Genomic DNA, 18,634 nt, shown 5'->3' with positions numbered 1-18,634 from the left:
TTTAATAAAACCAACAAGGAAACATCCCCTGCCTTGTTACTTTCCTTGAGAAGGAAAGCTTTACAGCTTCAGCATGGTTTCAATCTAACAAATGCTTATTGTTGCCATGATTTAGTGAATGCCACATTCCACGCAGAAGTATCATAAGTGTTTTTTATCAGGGTACAGGCACTCAAATACAAACAAAATGAAGTGCCTAGAGGAGGAATGGAAGGAGAAGAATTCATCAAGGCTGCCAGTGATTTATGAGAGGTAATAATTATGGGAGCCAGACAGTGTGAAGAAAAGATTCCCTTTATCATCTTTTTCCTGATAGCTACATGATAGGAAGTCACATCAATATATCATCAAAGTGTTCAAGCTGGTGGCCCTGCAGTCTGGAAGTTATTTAAGGAGATGCAACTGCTGCAGGTGGCTGTGAAGGGAGACAGAACAAGTTAATTACCTCTTCCCCCTTCTGGATTTCCCGGATGGAACGAAGGTGGAGCTGGGGACCCTCAAAGACTATTGCACAGTTGGGGTCACAACTGTTGTTCAGCAAAGACATGCTAAGGAAGGAAAAGAGACAACACTGTTTAGGAAAGTAGCTTGATGCAGATATTATTTTGCAGATATTAATATGAAACACAGGAAGCTGTTTCATACCAATTCTGAGCATTTGTAATGTAGTACTATCTACCTGACTAGCAAGAACTCAGGCTCAGGTTTTTCTCTTCACTTGCTCCACAGTCCATTAAAGGAGGGACATAAGAAACTGAAGCCCAAGCAATGGCCCTGGAATTTTATAGTTAAAAACAACAGGTACCATTTTTGGAAGGGGGAAATATGAAGCAGCATTTAGTTATTATGAGACTCTTAGACCTCCAGATGCTGGTTTTCCACTTCTTCTATTGTTTCTGAAACTTTCTCTCTCCTACCCTCCACCCTGGAGACCTATATAAATAGGTTTTATAAATCTGTAGTAGAACTGTGATTAGTGATGGAAGAACTCACATCTGTTGTATTTCTAATCAGACATGTCAACAGTGAAGGCTGATGGCTCCGACATTAGTGGGGTGATGAATCCACTTGGGGGTTTGGTGTGAATTTTACATTACAGGGTAATGAAATCATTTGGATTTTCTGTGGGTTTTCTGGACTATGTGGCCATGTTCTGGAAGAATCTATTCCTGACATTTTGCCTGCATCTGTGGCTGGCATTCAGGTAGTGGCCTGAAAGTATGTGGGATATATATACTTGTGTGACCCTTGGTTGGGAGGAAGTGATTTGCATGTACATGTTACATGAGACCTGCAATTTAGGGAGGGGTATTTAGACTTCACAGCCACAGAGCGCTATTCTCTCAGCAAACTACAAACTCCAGAATCCCACAGGATGGGGTTACAGCAGTTAAAGTGGAATCAGTCCTTCAGATGTTTACAGACAGAAACACAAAAGGAACGAAGTTATAGTTGCATGTAAGCTAAGTACAGCTCCATCAGTAGGAAAAAGGAATTAATCAAAGTAACTAGTTATTTTCAACCTCTGGAGTTGTCATGGAGATTCTTTATGGATAGGATATTCTGTTTCATTTACAGGACATTCTGGCACTTTTCTAGCTCTGTACATGGGTAATTCATAGTCTATAGCACAATGTGGTCTACTATACAGGTGATAATTATTTCAGATCCAAAACACACTGCAGAAACAATCCAGTTTGAGACCACTTTAACTGCCCTGGATCAATGCTAGGGAATTCTGGGAACTGTAGTTTTCTGAGACATTTAGCTTACTGAAACAGCTCCATGGGCTGCCAGTTTGTTTCAAAGTGCTGGTGATGGGTGATGACCTATAAAGTCCTATATGGCTCAGGTCCAGGCTATTTGGCAGACCGTATCTCCCTACATGAGCCAGCCTGGGCTCTGAGATTCTTAGAGGAGGTCCTTCTCTCCATCCCACCACCATCACAAACACAGTTGGTGGAGACACAAGAAAGGACCTTTTCCATGGTTGCCCCTAGACTCTGGAGCTCCCTGCCCAGGGAGACCAGAACGGCCTCTTCCTTGATGGTCTTCCGCCAACAGACAAAAACCTTCCTTTTCAGACAGGCATTCAATACAGAAAGTTTTTAAAGAATGGCCTGGGATGCTATATTGTTTTAATGTATTTTAAATATTTTAATCTTTTTAAAGTTTTTGATATTTTAGTATGCAATTTGTTTTAATTATTGTACTAATTTAATTCTGTTTTAATGTGCTATTTTTGTATGCCTTTAATTATATTGTTTTTTAATGTTGGAAGCTCCAAAAGTCTGGAATGACCTGCCGGAAGAGATCTGCCATATAACATCTTTGGAGGCCTTTAAGAAGGCAATAAAAACATATCTCTTCCAGCAGGCCTTCCCAAATTGACCTCCTCCAGTTGCATAGCTGTTCCCACCGGACTGTGATTGTGCTTGATTTTATTGACTTCTTTATTGGTAGCATTTTATTGGGAATTGTTGTTTTTAACACTATTTTAAGGTGGGAGGGAGATAGGGAATTGGATTTGATATGTTTTGCTATGTTTTTACTTGTGGCTTGTTGTGTTGTATTTTTATTGTTCTTATGTTTGTTGTTACCCGCCTTGATCCAATATAGGGAGAGGCGGGATACAAATAATAATAATAATAATAAGAAGAAGAAGAAGCCACCCTGAGTTCCAGTCCTGGGAGAAGGGCAGAATATTAAATAATAATAATAATAATAATAATAATAATAATAATAATTCTCAGAGAGCTCTGGTGCCACAATAAACTCCAATTCTCAGGAGTCCCTAGCACTGAAACAGGGCAGTTAAAGCAGTCTCAACCTGGATTATTTTTGCAGCATGTTTTGGACCCTTGCTATATAACTGGATGACAAGTGGTGAATGGCCAGTGCTGAATATTCCTGCAAACTTGCAAATTTCTCTAAATTTCTTGATGCATTATAGTAAGAGGTATTTGAGTAGCCTGGAAAGGACTCTTGTGTGTATGATGTATGTACATGGGGCTGGAGAGAACTAGAATTAGGTTTTGCTTGTGAATTAAGGAATGTTAAGAGTACCTAGGATAAAGTCCAACACCAACACTCTGCATTTCTCCATTGCTGATGCTGAAACAGTTACAGGTCACCTGTAAAAACAAGATTAAAACACAATTATGATTAATAGAGTCATTCAGAAATTTCATATCCAAGTAAAAGCTGGAAACTTTAAAACAGAACTAGGGTAAGTAGAGTAGATACTCGAGCCCGACACAAAGTTACCCTTTCATTGTTCAGTGTGTAAATCAAGGGCAACCTCAAAAAGAGGTGAAAAGCAGAAGCAAATTAGAAGCAGAAATATTACCACCCTTTAAAAGGTTGCTAAAATGCAAGTTCTAGTTTCAAGGGTGGGGAAAATCATACAAACAACTTCATTGTATGGATGTTTGTAAAGTAACATTAATCATAAATTAAAACACAAAATCTGCCTACAGAGTAATTTCACAGGCCTTGACAGCAACATTAATTAAAATAAATATATACAGTAATATAATGTCTTTTAACAAAAACACTGCACTTTAATTAGTCTATTATTTATTTAACCCATACTGACATTACCAATCATTTACTAAAGCCATACATCTTAATTATGTCTCCTCTGCAGCTATTGGAAACAAATTTCAGACAGCACTTGCAAGCTAAGTTTAGTTCATTTTAAACAATGATTATATTGGTTGCAAAAATATTGAATTTATTTTTCAGTAGACACAAAATGAGTCATTCCATGCTATGTCTTTGAAATATTATTCTGTATGAATGAATGGCTGCCCAATTCCCATAGATTTATGCCAAGGCTGAAGCACCTGTGGTCTTCTGGATGTTGTTGGATTGCAATTTCCATCACCCGCTGCCAGCATAGCTAATGGTGATAAATAACTGAAATTGTAGTCCAGTGGCATCAGAACAGCCACATGTTGCCACCCTGTTCTACATAGTTGTAGCACAGCAGGACCCTTTGATCACACACTTACAAGTGCAACTAAAGCAGCTTTGTAAAATAAAAGGCAGTGGGACATTTACATACCGGCCTATTGATCATCATCACCTATGTTTAATGTACTATGACCCAGCAGTACTTTAGAAAGGAGCCATTTCTGCACCAACTAACATGAATTTGTGCAGGGAAAGGAGAAGTAGCAGGGTTAATAAGCACATATCTAAATATTTATTTATTGTATTTAAAGTATTTCTGTGTCACTTCCCAGCCCACAAGGGCTCCTGAGGCAACCAACAAACAAAAACCAATTAAAACATTTTAAAGTAAATTAAAATCTTTTAAAAACAGTAAAAAACAATCCTAGAATCCAGTTTTAAAACAGTTGAAATACCAGTTTCAAACACTGAATGCCATGCAGAACAGCAACGTTTTGGCTGCCCGCTGGAAGCTTAAAAGAGATGGGGCCACCTTAACCTCCTTGGGCATGGAGTTCCACAGATGAGCCACTGCTACAAAGAAAGCCCTATTATGCATACCCACCAACCTAACTTCATGAGTTGTTGGGTCACTCAACAGGGCCTCCTCTGAGGGTTTCAAATTTCTGGCAGGCTTGTATTGGAGAACAGTCATTCAGATATCTTAGCCCCAAGTCATTTAATAATAATAATGATAATAAGCATAAAATTTTATTTATATTTCGCACCTCTCCCTGCGGATCGAGGCGGGATTACAACCGATAAAAGCCAAACAATACAATTACACAACCCATACTACAGGGGAAGGCAAACTTTTTGAGCCGGGGGCCGGGTTGCTGTCCCTCAGACAACTGGGGGGCTGAAGCCAAAAAATAAATAATTAAATAATTGTTTAAAAAATTAAAATAAATAAATAAACCAGGACAAAATTTTCAAATGGAAGACACTGATTTTTTAAAAATGTTAATATAAATGCATGTTTCTGAGGCTTCTATAGACAATTGCCCCCCTTGCCCGCCGCTTGCCCCCCCTTGCCCGCCTCCTCCTGGTAGGCCAAAGGCCCCACGCCCTCATGCGAGAGGCCAAAGGCTCCGGCGGCAATCGGCGGCAGGACTGGGCTGGAGCCGGTCCCAAGGCCTTGCCAGGCCGCATCCAGCCCGCGAGCCGTAGGTTGCCTACCCCTGCCATACTACATAAAACAATCAATTAAAACACGCCAAGATACAATACAATCATCAACGAAGCCAAATCGTTGTCTGTTTCTGTACTGTTGAATCAGGTGTAAAAACTTCTATAAGTTCCACTATAAAAGATCAAGTGGATAGGCCCGCCGGAAGAGATCCATCTTAAATGCCTTCTTAAAGGCTTCTAAGGTGGTGATGAGACGGATCTCTTCTGGTAGGTTGTTCCAGAATGTGGGGGGCGCGGCTGTGAACGCTTTACGGGAAGTTGTAATTAGTCTGGTCTTTGTATACTCCAATAAATTTTTCCTGGATGTTCTGAGAGTGCAGGGCGGATTGTGTAGAGAGAGGCATTCCCTTAAGTAACTCGGGCCTAAGCCATGTAGGGCTTTAAAGGTGATAACCAACACTTTGCATTGAGCCCGGAAGCTGATCAGCAGCCAGTGTAATGATTTTAATATTGGAGTAATATGGTCAGAGCTAGATGTACCTGTGACCAATCTGGCTGCTGCATTTTGGATCAATTGAAGCTTCCAAACTTGGTACAAAGGTAGCCCCATGTAAAGCGCATTGCAGAAGTCTAGATGAGAGGTTACCAGTGCATGTACCACTGTTTCAAGGTCCCTCTTGGTCAGGTAGGGACGCAGTTGGCGTATCAACCGAAGTTGGTACCATGCACTCCTGGCCACTGCCTCCACCTGGGATGACAGCTGAAGAGACGAGTCCAGGAGCACATCCAAACTGCGAACTTCGTCCTTTAGGGGAAGTGTGACCCCGTCCAGGACTGGTTGAAAAATCTCCATCCCTGGACCAGGTGTACCTATCGCAAGCACCTCCGTTTTCTCTGGATTCACTTTGAGTTTGCTTTCCCTCATTCAACGCATTACCGACTAAAGACAGGCATTTAGAGGAGAGATGCCATCCTTAGTCACTGCAGCAGTCGGAGACATAGAGAAATAAATTTGGGTGTCATCAGCGTACTGATAACACCTTGCCCCATGTCTCCAGATGATCTCGCCCAGCGGCTTCATGTAAATGGTAAACAGCATGGGAGACAGAATGGCACCCTGGGGGACACCAGATGTCAGCTCTCTTTTACGAGAGCAGCTGTCTCCCAGCATCTCCATCTAGAATCTGCCCGAGAGGTAGGAACGGAGCCACTGAAGTGCAGTGCCCCCGATACTCAACTCCCTCAGGCGCTCCAGAAGAATACCGTGGTCAATGGTATCAAAGGCCGCTGAGATGTCCAAAAGCACAAGCAGGGTCACACTTCCCCTGTCCATGCCCAGATGGAGATCATTGACCAAGGCAACCATGGCAGTTTCAACTCTGTATCCTGCCCTGAAGCCGATTTGAAATGGGTCTAGATAATCAGCTTCATACAAAACAGCCTGGAGTTGGAGAGCAACCACTCTCTTGATCAACTTGCCCAAGAATGGTAGTAGGGAGACCGGTCTATAGTTGTTTCTTATCAGAGGGTCTAGAGAGGGTTTTTTTCAAAAGTGATTTAATTTAGGGCTTTGCAGGTCAACAACAGCACCTTGAACTGAGGTTGGAAGCAAAATGGAAGCTAGTGGAGTTCTTGCAAGACTGGTGTTATATGCTCTCTAAAATGCACACCTGACACCAGTCAGTAAATAAACAAGATGACATCTGATTGGGAAGGATATATTGATTTTAAAGGTTATTTTAGGAACAAAAAACAAAAAAAAAGCTGTGAATGTAAAGCAAACTGGCAATTGAAACCCAGGGAATGGAAACCATGTTCTTAATATAAGTCACTGTATTACAATGAATAGAATATTGCTTTGGATGGTGGAGAACCAGATTTCAATCAATGTTCAGAATGAAACTGACAAGGAGGAGGAACAGAAGTTACACTTTTGTAGCCCTTCATGCTTCTCCTGAACACTTGAGCTCCTTGGAGTTTAGATTTCAGTTCAGATATTTTGTTGTGAATCAAAGCAAAGAAGGCTATGTCTATCCCATGAAGCCGGTCTTTCGTCTTAAGGTTTAAGTAAAAAAAAAGAGAATATTGTACCAATACACAGAAGACAGATGTTGGCATTTGCACTTTTGAAGGCAATGCCTTTTCAGACTTCTTGGAATGCATGCAATTGCTCTCCTCATTGAATCTACAAGCCATTAGAATAAACATGTAAGTGAGACACCTGTAAAGAGATTCAGCAATGGTAAGGACTACTAGTGATTAACATCCACTGTGGGTAAAGAAAACTCTGCTAATTAGCATGTAAGGCATTTGTCTTTGCAGCATTTTTGATCTCAGTAAACTCTGCATCCAATTAATGATGACATTGCTTTTTAAGCCTTTGCAATGTTTATAGTCAGCCAAAGCAATTCAAAGATGATATGCATGCTTCATCCATGGGATTCTTCTTTGTGCTCACCAGGAGCTTCCCTGCTTCCAATTCATAATGTTAAGCAATCCAGGGTGCCAGGAAACAGAAGACAACAGATTTAATTAAAAAAAAACACACACACACACAGAGAAAGCATGCATATCTCTCAATACTTCAATTTCTGCAGAACAGTAAGAACTACAAAACCAACACATAGTATAGGCAGAATGTGCATGATACAGAACTGAGAAATCCAAAATACTCCAAAATCCAAAATTACCCACATGAGATAATGACACCTTTGTTGTCTGATGGTTCAGTGTACACAAACTTTGTTTCATGAACAAAATTATTAAAAATATTATGTATAAAATTACTTTAAGGCTATATGAACTACTTATATGCATAAGATATATACAAAACATAAATGAACTTCATGTTTAGATTTGAGTCCTTTCTTCAAAATATCACATTGCATATATGCAAATATTCCAAAATCCACATAAATAAGTAAATAAATAAAAATCCAAAATTCAAAACACATCTGGTCCCAGGCATTTCAGATAAAGGGGACCCAACCTACATGGTTTTATCTCTATATAGTAAGTTTTTTAGTTTTTTAATTAACTTATAGATAAATCCTAAAGCTATCCTTTTCTACCTAAATAAAGTGCTTTTAAAATTCTAGATCTGCCACCTTAATGCTTCTATTTCTGCCCTATAAGAAGTTTCATGATCACTCCCATTTCCTATGTGCAAAGGGGAATCATCATTATCTTCTTCCTCACAAGGTATTTGTGAAAATGATGGCTGAGATTCTACATTACAGTGTATAATTTGTAACTTTACAATTCAGTACCTACGTTGCAAAAATGCAACAAACCCTGTTAGTGAATTGCAAAGATGTGAATCTGGGCACAGGCAAAGGTGTTCCAATGTACATTGGGTGCTTCTGATGCTCATTGGCTACTCCTGATAAGCATCCAACACAGCTGATGTGCACTGGGCACTTCCCACACTCACTGAGCACTTATAATGCACAGTGGGCACTTCTGATGAGCATTGGGCACTCCTGCTGCATATTAGGCATTTTTGTTGTGCTCCAGCACTTCTTAACTAGTGTCTGGATGCACAATGGAAGTGTCCTGATATGTATCACTGCCCATTGCACATCAGGGCTGTCATGCACCACTCATTTCCCTGGCTACCATTGTGCAACATTGTACATTATGGCAGTTCCTAGGTGAATGGGGACAATGCAAAACTACCCAGTTTTATTTCCATAAGTAAGTCTACTCATGAGGATGTAAGTCCCATGCTAAATTCCAACCCAAATCGTAGTTTTCATGCTAAATGTGTTATGTGAGGTTTCAGGTATAATACCAGAAGAAATGTTTTCGAAGAAAAGAAGTTTCACTCCAAAAGTAAGAAGTAAACTATATCTCTAACAGTACATGTTTTAGGGAGAAAACCACAAGAGCCATGCATTTTAACAGCTGTAGAAGTAATATCACAGGGTTATTTGGCCCAAAAGGATTATTGTATCTGTATAGTTTCCTGCAATCTCACCACAAAGAAGAAGCCTCTGGCTCATGGACTAGCATTAGCCTGTGGACCACCACTTTGAGTAGCACTGGTCTAAGCTGACTGGCAGTGGCTCCTCAGAGTCTCAGTCCTTCGCAGTAATCCCTACCCACAGATACCAGAGGCCAGTGAAATTTAGCAGGGAAGGGACAGCCAGAAGAACTGAATTAGACCTCATAAAATAGCAGTGGCATTACCACATCCTTTAAAAGGCCTTCTTGCATTCACAAATTTGAATATGTTTAGACCAGTTGTGTAACTCTCTTTGCTAGGCAAGTCCTTGTACCAGTAGTTTCTGGCCAACTCAAGACATTCCAGATATTGTTGATCCATCTGAGTTCAGTTTTGATGCTGGGACTACTTTGGTAATCCTGTGCAATCACCTGGGCCAAGCAAGAGAGATGAGGAGTGTGTTCTCTAATCTCTATTGAGCTCCTCTTGATTTCTCAGCATTTAGTAAGATGCACTGAGTCCCTTTTGGGGAGAACTGAAGGATATAAATCCAATCCAATCAATCAATCAATTGTATCCTTTTGAAGCAGGCTGCTTAAAATGGGGATTGAGGCAATGTTTGGTCTAATTCTGCTCAGATAGTGGTGCTTGGGGAGTTTATCCTAGGTTGGATAAGGATGCATTATTTGTGTACTATGGATAATCATTTTTAATAGTGTGTTGTTTTTAGATTAGTTTTAACGAGTTTATTTTTGCTCATCAGTTTACACTGATTTTTTTCTTCATTACACTGTATAAATAGTAAATTTCTATATTTGTATCATTGGTGTATGTTAACAAGGCCCCTCAAGAGTCCTCTGCTTTTTCATGGTGAGATATGATACATTCTTGTTCATCATCATCATCATCATCATCATCATCATCATCATCATCCCAAAAATTAATTCAGTAACTTGCATTTAATTATAATCATGTTAGAGACTTTGTCTGCCATGAGGATGGTGCAAGACTTTGGACTTTTCTTTCTTTGAATAAGTTATGCATGCAGCATCAGGAAAGTCCCCTAAGCTTCCAAATAACTATGTTATAGCACATGAATAGCAGTCAGTGAGGGAGGGGGGAAATGGAGGGAGAGAGAAACACAGAGAGAGAACCATACAACTAATTGGTATATTGTACTATTTGTACTGTTTGAGCCGGCATGGTATGGTGGTTTGAGTGCTGGACTAGGGGCCAGGAAACCAGAGTTCAAATCCTTGCTTGGTGATGGAAACCCATTCAGTGACCTTCTACAAGTCACATTCCTTCAGCCTAAGAGGAAGAATATGGCAAACCCTCTATGAACAAATCTGGCCAAGGAAACCCTGCTATAGGTTTAATTTAGGGTCATCATAAGTCCCCCCCCCCCATAACTTGAAGTCACACCACCAGCAGCATAAACAACCACCACCATTTGGACAATAATACTACTATTGGTATTAATATTAGTAATACTATTAATATCATTGTCTTCCACTGTTCACCAAAACATTTTCTGTAAAATTTATCCAGATATCAAGAAAACAAGACAAGTGAGAAAGTGATGTTATGTTATTACTTTCTCAGATCATCTTAAACTATTGTAGACATTTCAATTTCTCTTTTTCCATTAGGCACTAAAACTTTGCAAATATTTCAAGAATTGAATTTTCCTTTTTCTTCTCTCTCCATTAAATATGAAGAGCTTATTGTTAGGTTGCAAGCCTGCCCTAATTTGTTACATTTTCATATAAATGGGAATAATTTGATTTGATGTTATGGTGATACATGATGCCATATTGTGTGTGTGTGTGTGTGTGTGTGTGTGTGTGTGTGTGTGTGTGATTTATAGAACATTATCTGATAATTCTGACAAGTCTGTAGAACAGATTAATAAATAAGGGATCAGTTCACTTAAGTGCAGTCACAAACAAAGCAACATCTTAGTACTGAAGGATCTGAAGATAGCCCATAAACCTAATGTTCAGAATGACAATAGGCATGAATTTCTGTCTAATAACCACAAAGTCAGCTCCCCATTTATGCTTCAGATAAAGAAGTTTCCTTTCACAGTTATATCATGTTAGGGAATTATAAAGGTTGCTTGAAACAGAAGTTCCTCTAGCCAATTCCTAGGTATTAATTGGCTTCACACAAGGTGAAAAGGAGAATAAATCACCACATTTATTCTTGATTTTGTGAAGCAAATGCGATTGCCCAAATCAAATGAACACTCAATACCTCAGGCTTACTCTCTGTAAATGACAGACATAGGATCCTAGAAAACCCTATGAGACCTTTAATGTGTTCTCTTCTTCTGGGTTTGTATTTGAAGTAACTCTGTTAAAGTAATTCAGTGTTTGGGAAAGTTGCTCTTTCAGATGACAGTTCACAAAATTCCTCAGCCAACATTCAAAGATCTACCTCATACATGAAGGGAACAACCATGGGATCTCACTAAATATTCCCCCAGGCTTACTGAAACCTGTTTTTTTGAAGTCCACAGTGTTTGTCTGACTATAATTGGTTTACCCTTTTCTATTTATAACAAATCCCAAGAGTACATGGTCACCCCCATACAAGGATCTGTCCCACTGACCAATTAATTGACTAAGATCAATTTCAAAATAGATTATTCCCTTGCTGCTTTCTCCATGTTTTGTACAATGAAATTGTCTGCAAGGTTAGTGAGGAATTTGCTAGAGCGTCGCCATACACTCATGTAGAGTGTGACTTCCAATAAATATCGATGCTTAAGGTCTGCCATGAATACTACATTTTTACTTTTTGAATATTTGGTCATTTCTTTCAGGAAGGCATCACCCAAGTCTTTAGTCTGGCTGGGAGGACTTATAACAGACAGCCACAATGAGGTCACTTTTATTTCTGTCCCTTAATTTTTTACCCAAAGGTTCTCAATCTTTCTTTGGAACAGGATATACCCTTTCATTACAATGTTCCAATCATAAGATTCCTCCCACCAGCTTTTAGTGATACATATGAAGTCATATTTGCTTTGCTGTGTTAACGTTTCATGTTCATCTTGTTTATTTCCCATGCTCTGTACTTTAATGCAGAGGCATCTAAGATCATGGGTCATTCTCTCCAGCTGATTCCTTGCTTTTTTCCCCGGTCCACATTTGGATTCTTGTACTATTGGCCCAGTTTCTCCTGTAACATTGTGACTATTACCTCCAGTACTTGGTGTTCCCCTGCCTTCTGGGATACTGTCTCCCTCCCCTATGTAACTCAGTTTAAAGAGCTCCTGATCAGGTTTGTGAGATTTCCAAACTTTTAACATGGTTCTTGATAGCCCTAGTTCAATATGGCAAATTCTTCCAAGTATCAGCCTATTTAAAAATATTTTCCCCAATTGGCAAAATTAGATGGAATGCTATTAGGGCACCAGTATAACTGCTGGTTAAGCTGGCAGCTATATTTTTGACAGATTTGTGTAAGGAAGTATGCACTAGGTACTTATGCAAATTATTCTCCCTTCATCCACAACATATCTAGGAAGAGCTCTGCTCCTTGACCAGAAATATCCACCAGAACACTTCCCAGAGGATCACTGAGTATCATTAAATAAGTCAGAATATAATCTTGACCTATGAGAGGTTTTGTAAATTTGTGTTTCTTTGCCTTTTTTGCATCTCAATAATTTTTGTTTGTTTGTTTTGCATTAAGAGAACATGTTTGAGCAGAAAATGTTATTCCTGCTATTGATGGGGGTGCTGACATGAGCAAATAGTCTCATGGCAACAACAGATATGGGGGAGGGGGGGTTAGAGACAAAATGTCTCTATGGCACTTTACAGACCGCCCCTTTGGGGCGGCCTGTAACCAGCCCTTTCCCTGCCGGATCGGGGCCTCAGCTGCCAGAACGGCAGCCTCCAAGGCCCTGATCTGCCGCATTCCAGGCCGTGGGGAAGCGGCAAAAGGCCACTTCCCCGCGGCCTGGAAATCGATGTCCTTGGGGCTTCATGCCCCAAGGACACCCGATGGCGGCGGGGAGGAGGAGAAAGGAGCCACTCGGCCCCTTTCTCTCTTGTGTCCCTGGAGCAGCCATCTAAAGGCTGCGCCAGTGATACAATCTGCAGAAGGAGCTCCGTTTCGGAGCTCCTTCTCACGCTGCGGAAAGGGCGCTCTAGGCGCCCTCACGCAGCACGACGACGTCACTACCGCGCTGCCTCATTTGGAGGTGGCGCGGTGGTGATGTAGTCATGGCGGCCCCTGTGTGGAACAGGCACCGCCATTTTGTACGGACTCGATCTGTATTAGGGTTAGGCGCGTCTGGAAGGGACGCCCCTTTCTAACCCTAGTATGGACCCAGTCCGTACTATTACGCCCGTGCGGAACGGGCCTATGTGTCAAAGATGAGAGAATGAGAATGTATTCTACATTCCTAGAATGCATCTATTACATTCAAGTTGCCATTTGTGCACTGTGTACTCAGGTACTGTATGTGCATACAACACCAAAAGCAGAGGCCTTCTGATAAGATGCCCTAAGAAATAATTATCTGTTACTGCTGAGAATATGCCTGTGTCATTAAAAGTAGGAACTGATAGTGGAATGTGGAAGGCTTTACTAACAAAATACTGTACATGGTACAACAAAAGTACATGCTATCCAATCACACTGCTGATTTAGTAATGTAGATATGAGAATAGAAACTACTTCCCCATAAAGTCTTGGCCTTTTACCATCTAGATCTGTATCATCTTTAAAGAACAAATTAGATTATCATAGCATTATAAGCATTGTTTTCCTGTTCACAATAAAATGAGAGCCATTTTTATGGCCAAACTAAACAGCTATGCTCTTCTGTCCCTGAAGATGACTGTCATTACTGGCCACTAACATTAAATATTAATACAAATTGAATACTGAGGCAGGATGAACAAAAAGAACAGTACACAGAGGCAATGTGAGGGGGCTGATGAAATCTCTCAAGCTATAACATAAAAGTCTCTTAACCAGAAATAAAGATTTCTCCACCATATTTTTGTTTGTTTGTTTGAAGGAAGATAGAGAGGAACATTAAAAGATATGATGGTTAGACAAAGTGCAACAAACCCATGTTTTAAATATGCCATCAATAGGTCTGGTTCTTAATCACAATAACTTACAGCATAGACTCAACTATAAGTCGACCTCATATGTAAGTTGAGAACTGGTTTTGGGGCCAAAATTATAGATTTTGATATGGTCCATGGCTAAATTGAGGGTAAAATTTTGGGGCATGCAACAAAGGATGTAAAGGATGAAGCAAAGGAAAGCAATGCCAAAGTACATAGTTCCAGCAGGCATAACTGTTTGTTCTCACCCTAAAGACTAGATGAATGAGTGTGTGTGGGGGGGGGGGGGGAGGGTTGGTGCTTCCAAGACATACGGTCAGCCCTTGGTATCTGCGGACTTGCCATCTGCGAATTCAAGCATCCCGTGGGTTGCAAGACTGCATTGTCCCCAATGGCAGTAAGCCACATGGCCGCACCACGATTAAGGGCAGGAGGATTTCTTACCTGCCTCCCCACCAAGGGCAGTGAAATCGTGAACAGTGAAACCGGGGCCTGCCATGGTTGCCAGCTATTTGGTTTAAAAAATTGTGTGTACGTAGTTATATAAATACAGTTATATATCAGAAACACCACCATGCAGCTGAATCTTTCATCATCTTATACCTTCTTATTTCCTCTTTGCATTTATTTCTACAAATATTTCTATTAACAGCGGACTTGTTTAGTCTCAAAACAGTCCAAGTCTGGTTATCATATGTTTGTTTTCATAATTTAAATTTTAAGATTTCAGGCAATGGTTTGCATTTTGTTAAAAAAAACCAAACAAACCTTTCTATTGAGTGCCCAGTTACAATGAAAAATTACCAAACTTTGTTATGACTGTTAATTCTATTAAACATGGCACCTTTATATAAAAAAAAAACCCTGATAAGTGGAATATTTAGTGCATAGATGTCAGAGGCTGGTGGATTCACATGATTTCAAGCTAGGAGGAGACACAAATCAGATGGGGGGCCAAATCAAGAGATTCCCTCGTTTCTTCTCAGAGGTTGCTGATTCTCTTTCAGACTTCAATTCACTCTTTGAATTTATTAAGAAAGAAAAGGTTGATCCGAGTTCAGGGGCAATTACATATAAACAAGCTCTTGGACTATGCAAGATTCTGCTTTTCAGAGATTTCTGCTGCCAATCATTCTCAGTGAAGTTAGGACAAACTGGGAATACAATTACCACCCAAAATCAGCTCTCAAGGCTTCCCAGAAACCAGCATGCATTTACTCTACAGTTCAGTTCCTGAATTTTAAGTGATCTTGCGCCTGTCAGGCAATAGTTTAAACAAAGTTCATAGCTGAAATTCTATCACAGTGGCCCTGTTTAGTCTCAAAGCAATCCAAGCCTGGTTCTCATATGATGATATACAGTCCACATAGTTTTATTTTGAGTCATGTGGGTAATATAATGTGGGAAGTGTTCTATATAGACAGAGAATTCTGATAATCATGCGATTCTCCCACTGTAATAATGAATATTCACTCAATGTGAAAGGTTTATCTCTTCATTCAGTAATTTAAATTTCATGTACCATAAATATTTCCTGATGTCAGGATGATAGTTTTTGTTTTGTTTTCTTTTGTTTTTTGGTGGGGAATCTCAAGGAGGGCCATTCTTTGATGCCACGTGGCCCAAGGTCCTTAGTGATGGGAGTGGCAAGGTAACAATCTGGTCCTTGGGGCAGATAGAATTCTTCATCCCTGATCTAGTTAGAGGTTTAAAAGTTTGAAATTTCCCTGCAAAAAATAAATAAATTTATCTTCAAAGGGTCCATAAGAGAAAAAGTAAAGCTGTCTGCTTTTCTCTGATAAGTCAATTTTGTATGTTCAGCCTTGGAGAAACCTACATAGATACAAGTTACTGAGATTGATGGCCTTCAGATTCCATCTAGCATTACTGCCAACAGAACTATCTTATTAGCTATCATTGGCTTGTTTTATCTTTAAAAAAAACTAACATAAATTGATTTTTTTAAATTAAAAATCTTATTATTGTAGTACAATCGTATAAAGGTCTGTTCTACTAGCAGGTGCATTTTTAGCAGGTTGCACTGTGTCCATGAATAAGTAAGACAGAGCTGTCATCATTGGGAAAGAGAAAAACTGCGGGGAGATGGTGAGGTTCTTGTAGATAAAAGCATTCTGGGAAGGCTGGCTTGGAAAACTGTCTATCCCATGGCAAAGGTGATTTTTCAAATCAGCCTTCTTGCAGAGCCTTGGACACTAACATTCCCTTTGAAACCCAGCAATAGAAAAATGGGGTGCTTGGAATTAATAGCCCTTTTCTTCTGACAATATCGGTGATAAATTTGTCTCTTTGTGGCAGCTACACCTGAATCTTTATTCTCTGGCCACTTTGCCACTACCAGTGCCTATGCTAGTGTAGTTATACCAAGATAGGCATAACTATAGGACTTTGGCTGTTGTATTTATTGTTTTAAAAAAGGCAGAGTATGCCACTTTAAATAAACACACATGGATCACACACACACAAATGTGGTTATCCCATCTGACATGATTAGAACTGGTTTGATGAAGCACCCAGAAGCAGCTCTGGCTGCAATTTGCTGTAAGACTGTGGTAACCAGATGGGCTGCTCCCAAAGTGGGCCACGGGGTCCTGAATTATTAATCCTGATTTAACCTGATCCCTTTGCTAGTGGCTTCGGGCCAGTTTAGGTGGCCCTGGAGTGGCTCCTGGCTGTGTCGGGGGCATGCATTGTCTAAATGCCATGCCCCCAAAGCCGCTCTATTTAATCTGTTTATTTTGGGCCTTAGTATATTTCAGTAGAAAGTATATTGCTCTGGTACAGCATGTGTCGATATTAGTTATATAGGGGCAACAGCTTCACCTTCCATTATGTATTTCTGGATATGGTGCAACTTACTTCTTTTCCACCAGTCTTTCCAAGCTTTCTCCCACCTGTCAGTAGCATTTCATTTTAGCTATATTATCAGTGTTGACAGAACCAGATGCTGTAGTTTATTTGCACTGTCTATTACAGTAATAATTTACCTTTGTTTCCTTTGGACACTCTTTTTTTAAAACTACAAATAGAAACCTCATGGCTAGCCCTAGAAAGTTATTTCACATGGACTGAAATGCACCGTCTTACTTGCGTTACATCTCTAAAAAACACCTTAGTGTAGAAATATATATATATATTTAAGAATGTAGAGAGGAGTAGAAGCTCCTTTTGACTCTTTCATCTCTGTACTGATAACCTCTATAGAATTTCTAGCCATATTTTCATTAGGCAATGCTGCTTTTCAGTATAATGGGAGTACAGGGTAAGTATCAACCATGCCCCATTGAGAGTGGTATCATTTAAGTCATCCTGAGCCGTACTTCTTCTATCAGAATTGGCTCTGTCCTCTCTGCTGATCTTAGGAAAATGTAGAAATTCCATCTGCTAACTATTAAATAGCTTGGTGTTAGATTAGTCCTGCTACCATGGAAATATGTTGGTGATGACCTAAAATTAGAAGCAAAGATGTAGATATTACCCAGGACTTTTAAAATAATTATTGGAATAACAGATGTCTGATTCATCCCCTTGACCTGTTAGACTGTCACATCATGACGTGAAAAATGATTTTTAAAATTAAACAAACAATGATCTTTCTCTTATCTCCACGATTTGATCTGTTCCAGCAAGGAAAGAAAACATATTTCATTCTAACGTGTTTCTACCAGATGTCTTGGAAGAATAACAAAGAATGACGTCTAACTTAGACAAACACTAAGTTAAGCTCACAGCTCAAATACTTGTGGGTACACAACCAAAGTTCAGAGATCTGCATCTAATCATGATCTTCAGGAAATTCTTTTAGAAATAATTTTGTTTCATTACCACTGCAAATTCCATCCCAGCTTGGTTACCACTAAACACTTCTTTTCTCACTGTATCTTATGAATATCATTCATGTTTACTAGGAATATAGTCTGTTGATCATTTTAACATAGTATGGCAAACAGAGTGTCATTAAACAAGTACAGCTCCCTGTACTTGTCCCTAAAACATAGCTGCAAACAGAATGTTTTCGGATACATCAGCTGTGTTAGATGAAAATTATCCTGTCCCCAGCCCAGGTGTGACTTTTGTGCAGTTATAATAATAAATAATAAACTTTTTATTTATATGCCGCTCTTCCTTCGATCAGGGCGGCTTACAACATGTTAAAATACAACAAATTAAAATAAGCACTAAAAAATACACATAAACCAACAATAAAAAAGCCCCATAGCCCAACCTCTTGGCCACGAAAGAGGAGGGAGGCCCACAGGATATTTATTCGGGGAATGCCTGTTGGAATAGGAAGGTTTTAAGGTCCTTCCTAAATTGGGCCAGGGTAGTAGACGAGCGGAGCTCTGTGGGCAGCGCATTCCAAAGGGCTGGGGCAGCTATGGAGAACGTCCTCCGAGAAGTGGAGGTTAACCTAGCCCCAGGCACCTTCAGTAGCTGCTGCCCAGTCGTTCTGAGGGTGCGAGGCGGAATGTACGGGGAGAGG

The 18,634-nt window shown here is 40.0% G+C and overlaps 1 protein-coding gene across 8 annotated transcripts in view; it reads right to left on the bottom strand.

The window, feature by feature from the left end:
- The window catches only part of SMYD3 (SET and MYND domain containing 3), a 503,325-nt gene that overhangs the window by 123,078 nt on the left and 361,613 nt on the right, over positions 1-18,634 (bottom strand). For 7 of the 8 annotated variants that reach the window (XM_089528391.1, XM_089528390.1, XM_089528392.1 and 4 more), the window contains 2 exons: positions 3,067-3,134; positions 446-548 (listed from right to left, as the gene is read on the bottom strand). In XM_089528391.1, the coding sequence (XP_089384517.1) occupies positions 446-548; positions 3,067-3,134 (171 nt within the window). Of the gene's footprint in view, positions 1-445; positions 549-3,066; positions 3,135-6,678; positions 6,698-18,634 lie in introns of those variants that run through there. The other variant, XM_089528398.1, reaches the window with a different exon arrangement.

The sequence above is a fragment of the Sceloporus occidentalis genome, unplaced genomic scaffold (assembly GCF_023333645.1).
Source record: "Sceloporus occidentalis isolate IW3139 unplaced genomic scaffold, rSceOcc1.0.p SCAF_6, whole genome shotgun sequence".
Lineage (NCBI taxonomy): Eukaryota > Metazoa > Chordata > Lepidosauria > Squamata > Phrynosomatidae > Sceloporus > Sceloporus occidentalis.
The sequence above is the reverse complement of the archived record's forward strand: the minus strand, read 5'-3'. Positions and strand labels throughout refer to the sequence as shown.